This window comes from Fragaria vesca, linkage group LG5 (genome assembly GCF_000184155.1).
Source record: "Fragaria vesca subsp. vesca linkage group LG5, FraVesHawaii_1.0, whole genome shotgun sequence".
NCBI classification, from domain to species: Eukaryota; Viridiplantae; Streptophyta; class Magnoliopsida; order Rosales; family Rosaceae; genus Fragaria; species Fragaria vesca.
The window spans coordinates 9,901,181-9,908,589 of record NC_020495.1 but is presented as its reverse complement, the minus strand read 5'-3'; the positions used below and the strand labels follow the sequence as shown (position 1 = coordinate 9,908,589).

General features: G+C 38.5%; 1 protein-coding gene across 1 annotated transcript; it reads right to left on the bottom strand.

Moving 5' to 3' along the window:
- Window positions 1-4,743: 4,743 nt before the first annotated feature.
- LOC101301391 (glutamine synthetase cytosolic isozyme-like) lies at window positions 4,744-7,030 on the bottom strand. The gene is made up of 9 exons (XM_004299463.1): window positions 6,851-7,030; window positions 6,677-6,716; window positions 6,488-6,591; window positions 6,341-6,389; window positions 6,139-6,245; window positions 5,959-6,046; window positions 5,694-5,822; window positions 5,279-5,605; window positions 4,744-5,194 (listed from the first exon to the last, which is right to left on the bottom strand). Exons 1-9 carry the CDS (start codon window positions 6,922-6,924, stop codon window positions 5,042-5,044), a joined length of 1,071 nt encoding a protein of 356 aa, XP_004299511.1. The 5' UTR covers window positions 6,925-7,030; the 3' UTR covers window positions 4,744-5,041.
- Between the last annotated feature and the right edge of the window lie 379 nt (window positions 7,031-7,409).

Sequence of the window (7,409 nt, the reverse complement as noted above, 5' to 3'; positions counted from 1 at the left end):
GAGATGAGAGAGAGAGAGAGAGTTTTTGATCGGGATAAAAGAGGAGAAAGTGAGAAAGAGAGTTAAATGAGGTCAAGGGTAATGACGTCCTTTTATTAGAATTCATTGGAATGAGGTTGGTAAAGAGTTTTTCATTTGAATGGGTAATAAATCTTTAAAATTAATACTAAAGTGTCATTTACTCAAATTTTTTAACTAAAAAATTTCTGACGCCATGGATAAAATGTGTACAATTAGATACAATTTGATGTTATCTAAAGTTATGGGAATAAAAAAATGACTGATAATTCTTTCTCGATTCATGACATGCCTAAAAACCCTGAAGTATAATAAGAAGAAGACAATTAAATAGACAGAAAATGAAATGATACAATGCATGAATTGAGACATGCCCAAAACACCCAATTTCTTCAAGTTCATTGTACGTAACATGAAAATCATGCATGTTAATCATTTTTCGATCTTTTTGTAGCTAGAATAATATACTAATGAGATTGTAGGACATATGATGATTAGACACAAAGAATTCACCACCCAACCCCATTGCAATTAGAAAACCTTAAAAATAAAAGTAAAAGGATGTATGGCAATTAGAATTAACTTAAAAGTTTGTGATGCTTAAGTTTCACTCTATATGGGCTTCATAATCCAATCCTTGTACTGCAGTTGCAATTAGTAATTGACTTAGTGATGGAATAAACAAAGATTAACATAGTGATAAAAACTTCAATCACACTCCAAGAGAGGCTCTAAGAACAAAAAGAAATATCTGATTAAATTATTAATCATGTAATTAAATCATAGTATCAAAAAATTAATAATTTTAATATTACGTGGGCGGTTTCTTGAACGGGCACGTGTCAAAATCCTGTGCTGTCTGAGAAGGTGATAGAAGAAGAAAACAATGGGAGACCTATTGCGTGATGGGTGAGTATAGTGACCTCCACGCGTCACGCTTTGCAATCTCACGCCACACGATTGCTGGCTGCCGCACTAACAAACTTAACCGCTCAACCCACCCAAACGCCACGTCAACCTTCCACGTTGCCATTCGTTGAACCCTACGTGCCCCTGAGTTTCATTAATATTACGTAAATGCCACGAGACCAATGAAATTTGGACCTCTAATCGTAGAATAAACGGGGATGGCCGGAGCCGAGTGTTGAAGCGTGGCCGTTGAACGTTGACTTGACTCGTTGGTGTTCGAACAAGACTCGCTTTCGTAGCCCAAAAAATATTCTAGAGACTACTAGTATCGTGAACAAAAACCATGAGCAATATTTGATGTAATTTAACACGATTTTATTTATTTATTTATTTTATAGATAGTGAATTGACAAACTGAAGCACCAGTCAAATTATAGAATCTTTGGCCCTGAAAAGAAGGTTTGGTGTTCATTTGGTAAACCTCCTCTAGGTACCATAATCTTGAGTTTTGACTATAAAATATGCACATTCTCACCCTCTCCTATGCTTCCATGTTCACACCCTTAAACCTACTACCATAAATCCTAAAAGGAAATGATCGATCTGCTACGCTCAAATCTCTGCACCAGAAAAACAAGATTTTTCATTGATTGGGTGCAGATATGATGGATCCTGAATCATAAATTTGATTGTAACATGTCATAATTTTTGGCATCCCATCCCAATCGGAGAACCAATAAATTTGGTTAGCAGGATTTAATACCAAGATATAATTAAGATAAAAAGGATACGAAGATTGTAACATGTCATGCATTTGCATTTTTTTACCGTTCGATTAATATTGGCTATAATAGTAAGATTTTGATATGGGAATCAAGTGGATATGATGTGCGAGTATTGTGGGAAAGGGATAACATAGGATAAAAGCTTGAAATTTCAACTAGGTCCAAAAGGGTCGACTCGGTCTCGAGCTGATCCGAAGTAGATCTTTTTCCACCAAACTTCTCTGCTTCCTTACGTCTCAGACTTTCTCTATATAAACCCACGTAATTCCCAACATCCTCAGGATTTACATACAGACACAGATACATATATACTAGACAGACAGAAGAACAGAAGAAGAGGGTTTAGTACTTAGAACAAGAGAGTATGAGGATGGAGAAGAGGAACAGCAACAACAACAGGGACATGGAAGGGTTTGAGGAGATGGGTGTTCCAGTTCACAGCCAGGTGAGGAAGATCAAACAAGAATCGGAGAAAGTCATCGACTGGTTGCCGGGGAAGCCGGAGATGAGACCTGTGCTAAGAGAGATCAACGTCACGACGACCAGGCAGCTCTCTCGATCTCCTTTGGGGATTTCTCGCAGGCCAATCTCTGTCGGTGACTCCTAGGAGAAGAAAGAGAGACAGCAGCCTTGGATTTCTGGGAACTGAGAGAGAGGGTTTGGGAGATACGATGGTTTTTTTAGAAAATCTGTCTCATCTTTCTAGTGTTGAGAAGCAGAGGGTTTTGTTCTGTGTTTTTTTTCTGTTCTAGATCTTCTGGTTTTGTTTCTCTTGAATACTTCCCTGTTCCCTAGCCTTTTGTAAATAATATATGGTTTAGTTTATGATAGTGTTTGGTCCTTTTGGAATATGATACTTCTGGTCTTGACTCTTGGAATCAAAGATCGCAAATTTTGATCGAGCTTTTCACAATATCTACTTGTCTGAAAAAGAGAGATTGATTCTAATTAGGTCATATGTGATCGATACCACCAACTAGTGATCGATAATGAAAATTCGACTTTCGAAGAATCAAATCGAAAACGCATGTGTTATGTCTCGCTTACATGTTATGTAAGGATCAAATTGAGGAATGGTTATATTCCCATTTAGCGATGGAAAGTTGCATCTTTCTGTGTTTGGGGATGTCCTCAAAGTCATATGCAAATGTCCGGTTAGTATTTTCGGGAAAATGCCGATCTTTGGACGTTCACGGTTGGTGTTGGTTTGTCTTTGGAAGAAATTAAGATAAGTTGGCAAACGTGAAAAGTAAGTTTGCCAAAGACAAAGGCAAACGTTTCTGTTAGATGAGTGTTTTGGAATCCAATCTTGGTTGTTGCTGTTATAATTGAGATAAAAAAAGTGGTTCTTTTCTGTATTCAAAAGCAAGTAATCCATTTCGTACGATGTTGGATATGAGAGAGAATGAGAGAATGGCGATTGCAAAAGACGTGGTTTCATCTAATACTTTCCTCAAAATGTAAACACAATCTGCAGGATCCTTTTATTTCTTTTTACTAGTAACTAAATACGAAACCCATTAAGCCATCACAATATTTTCCACTCACAGAAGTGGAGAAATGATGATCTTCGCAGTTGGAGTAAATATCCAAAAAGCCCTAATGACTAATGACATGGGGCTTTAGAATTTCAATGTTCCGAAACACTACTACTATGATATCGAGTGCAAATAAAAGAAAACTCCGAATTAAAAAGAAAACGAGAAAGCTAGATGGGTGCTGCAAAGTTGTTATTGGTGCTGCAAAGCTGCCGTCTACATGTAGCATTAGGACACTTAAAAACGCAACTTGGCCACCTGCAACTACAAATCAGTAATGTCACCATATACATTGATGTTTGATCTTATTCCTTTATTCTTTGTGGAGGTGAAGGCTGCAAGTGTGGATGCTATAGTACCCTGCAAAGATCGTCATCCATAGAAATTAGAATAGGAAGAAAGGAAAACGTTAAATTCCGAGCTCTTCTTTAATGGCAAGCCAGAATTTGCAACCCCCAATTCACTGAACTAAAGTTAACATTAGAGATTTCCAACTTCTGTCAAAAATTAAGTAGTTGGATTAGGGTGATTCGATAAGTGCTTCGATTCATTTTCGATAAGTGATTCGATTCATTTTCTTCCTTCGGACTAGCACAGAAGTTAGAAGTTAGCTTGAATTTCCTCATCTTCGGACCAAAGCATATCGTCTAGAACTAGAAGAAATGAAGATAACATTTCATGTGACATGCACCAAATCCGTATATCTTGCTATTCCATCTTCTGAGCAGAAGATGATAGGGTTGACATTAGCAATTATTTCATGCACCAGAGATGCTAATGTTATCAGCATTTCCTAGTGGCCGGGTTTAGGGTAGGAGACTGTGGCTTGAGAGTTACGGCATCAATGTGACTATGGATATTGGCATATTGCTAACAACTAGCAATTTATATATAGTACTTGTGCAAATTGAGGCAATATTAGTCCCCTCTACGGCTTTCCCCAAAAATCAGGACACTATGATAATTCATTCAGTTGATAACAGATCAGTGAAGTACTCGGACCACATTACAATTTGCAAGCCTCACAGTTTGTGCTGCCATTAATATCGTTTCCGGGAACAATCGAAATTGCTTTGCTTCTGGGACCAATTTTCGCAGCAAATGATTCTTGACTGGCTGTGTTTTAGTACCAGAAGACTACCAGTCATCATCCCCATGGATTTTCTCTGATCCACACCACATGGATTGCACCCATTTCAATGCTGCACACCGCCCCTCTTATCATCTATGAGCCTGCAATTTCTCCTCAGCTTTCATTTCATACCACCTGAGATTGTCTTCTCTCAGCTGTTCTTGGATTCATACATTCACACGTATTTGATACTGAAATTCTTGTATACACGCCCTGGACTGAACTTTCTGGTATATGATGTTTCTCATTTATATGAATTATGACGTATGGATTCAAAGAATAGAGCTGGCAGCAGTAATTTTTGTGGTTCATTATCATGTATCATTTCATCCATGAGGTTATTCATGGTAATAATAGGTTTACTCTCATGAATGTATTGAAGTTATTCGATGCCACATACTTTCTTCAACCCTAACGAAGGGTTACTCTGTTACTGAAACAGAACTCACTCTACTATTAATGCAGAGCTACTCTGCTTTACAGGGCTGAGACTGCTACTTAGTACTAAGGCAGTGATACAATTTATTCAGACCCTTGATATCTTAATAATAAGTAGAAACATAAATCCAGAAGCATGATAATGATCAACTACTAGGTAGAGAGGACAGACAAGTTATTGCCACACTAACAATGATCATGAGTTGGTATTGTTAATTCTTCTATGGTTTCCAGAGCAGTGTAGTTTCAGCAATCATGGAGGTGACAACATATGGATCCATGTTAGAAGCTGGCCTCCGGTCCTCAAAATATCCCTTTCCTTCTTTCTCAGTGTCCCTCCCAACTCTTATCGAAGCTCCGCGGTTCGCCACACCCTGTCAAGACAAAAGAAACTATTGATTAGCCCAAATCCAATCCGTGTTCTTCTCAATCCGTGGTGTATTATGTTTACTACTTACCCATATGAATGTGTCGATATCTGCTGTTTCATGTTTTCCGGTAAGGCGGCGCTCATTGCCTTCGCCATAAGCGGCGATGTGTTCTTTGTGCCTCAATCCAAGCTTCTCAATTGCCTTCTTGATCACTTCATAGCCTCCTTCCTTTCTCATTGACTTGGTGCTGAAATTAGTATGAGCACCAGCACCATTCCAGTCACCTGGAATTGGTTTCGGATCAAACGAAACCACCACTCCAGCTATCTCAGTGATCCTCTCCAAAATGTAACGCGCTGCCCATAACTGATCTCCGGCAGATATGCCAACTGTAGGTCCAACTTGGAATTCCCACTACGAAACACAAGCAAAATTGTTCGTGATGTATTGATACAGAAAAAGTTGGTTGCATCTACACATGCAGTGGAGTTAGGTTGTTTACCTGACCAGGCATAACTTCACCATTAATGCCACTGATGTCGATGCCGGCATACAGACAAGCTTTGTAGTGAGAATCTACAATGTCACGGCCAAAGGCCTTATCAGCACCAGCTCCACAGTAGTAAGGTCCCTGCTCAACAAAAAACAAAATCTCTCTGTCAGTAACATTACAGGCTTCGTTAATTGATTACAGCTAGTAGATGAAAATAAGGAAAAAGTGATGTTTCATTTCTCAAAAAGAAAAAATGTTATGTTCAATGTGTAACCTGTGCTCCAGGATATCCACCCAGAGGCCACCCAATTGGCCACTGTACATCTTTCTGCAACAGAGTGTACTCTTGCTCTAAGCCATACCTGTATAATCACAAGCAAGCATTTCATATTTTACATCAGAATTGCCTCCCAAATCTTAAAACCAAAAGGTGAGAGTTTCAGGACTAAATTACCAGGGCACTTCAGCAACAACATCAGGGTGGTTGAAGATCTTTGCAGCCTTAGCCCTCTTGTTGGTTGGAATTGGCTCTCCAGCTGGTGTGTAAGCATCACATATCACCTGTAAATAAATCAAAGTTAATAAAGAACAAAATAGATAACAAAAAGTTAATATTGTTGAGCAAACAAAGTGAAATGGAAACTGAGTGACTTTACCAGGATGTTGTTTCCTCTCCTGAATGGGTCCCTAAAGATTGCTTGTGGGCTATTTTTAAACACCAACAGAATCAAGGTTTCAATAAAAACATACAGAAATGAAACTTGAAAACTTGGATGGGGAAAACAGAGAGAAACAGAGCATACTATAGGATCACTTCACTGTCTTCTCCAGGAGCTTGGCCAGTGCTAGAACCATCATAGTTCCATTTCGGTAGTTTTGAAGGATCACTTACTGGTCCAGGAAGAGTCTGCCTCATACAAAGTAAAAGTAACTAATCAGATCAATTATCAGAAACGAATGAGGACAAAATAAAAACAGATAAGAAAAATTACCCTGGCTTTACTTCTAACATCCATACCAGATCCTCCAACCCTGTTATCAAAGCAGAAACCCATCAAAACAAACAACAGAACTAGAAACTTATAATCATTTGAAAAGAAAAGCAAGAATCTTGATTCATAAGTGATCGATATAATACTAGAGGGAGATCAAAGAAGAAAGCTGACCATATGTACTCAGCGATAATTTTATCAGTGATATCGGAGAGGTTGAGGTTGATAAGATCAGTGAGCAAAGACATTTTTAGAGAAACCAAAAAACAAGGAGAGGAGGAAGAGTGATAGCTAGGAGAGGAAGAGGAGCTTTGAGGCTCTTGGGTCTGGTTTGAGGTTTTGATAAGCTACTGTGAATATTTATACAACTTCGTAGAAAGTTATGTGGAGTGCAAACCGTGGAAGCAAGATACAAAGTTTGAGTTGTACTGTTGTACTTTTCCTTGGTGCGGTTCTGCTGTTTCTGAATTCGCTTTGGAATTATTATTTAATTTTTCACGAAAACGGTGAAACCAAAATCACAATGTGATGAAAGACGACACGATTTTGGTGATTACCAGAAATATAATACTGACAACAACACTCGTAACCGAAGCTGCATTTTCTTTAAACTATGGAGCATCGACGGCTGGTGTTGTTCAAGGCTCATAAGGACGTCGTGAAACAACCCACCTCGACCTCGACACTCATACAGATCACTCTTTTCCTATTCGTAGAAAATATTAATCAGTAC

What these genes read in the sequence shown, in the direction of transcription:
- LOC101301391 (XM_004299463.1), bottom strand. Translation starts at nt 6,924, where the DNA reads ATGTCTTTGCTCACTGATCTTATCAACCTCAACCTCTCCGATATCACT. An exon ending in ATTATCGCTGAGTACATATG is followed by an intron (nt 6,717 to 6,850) that starts GTCAGCTTTCTT and finishes CTTTGATAACAG; the next exon opens with GGTTGGAGGATCTGGTATGG. An exon ending in GTGAAGTTATGCCTGGTCAG is followed by an intron (nt 5,606 to 5,693) that starts GTAAACAACCTA and finishes TGTGTTTCGTAG; the next exon opens with TGGGAATTCCAAGTTGGACC.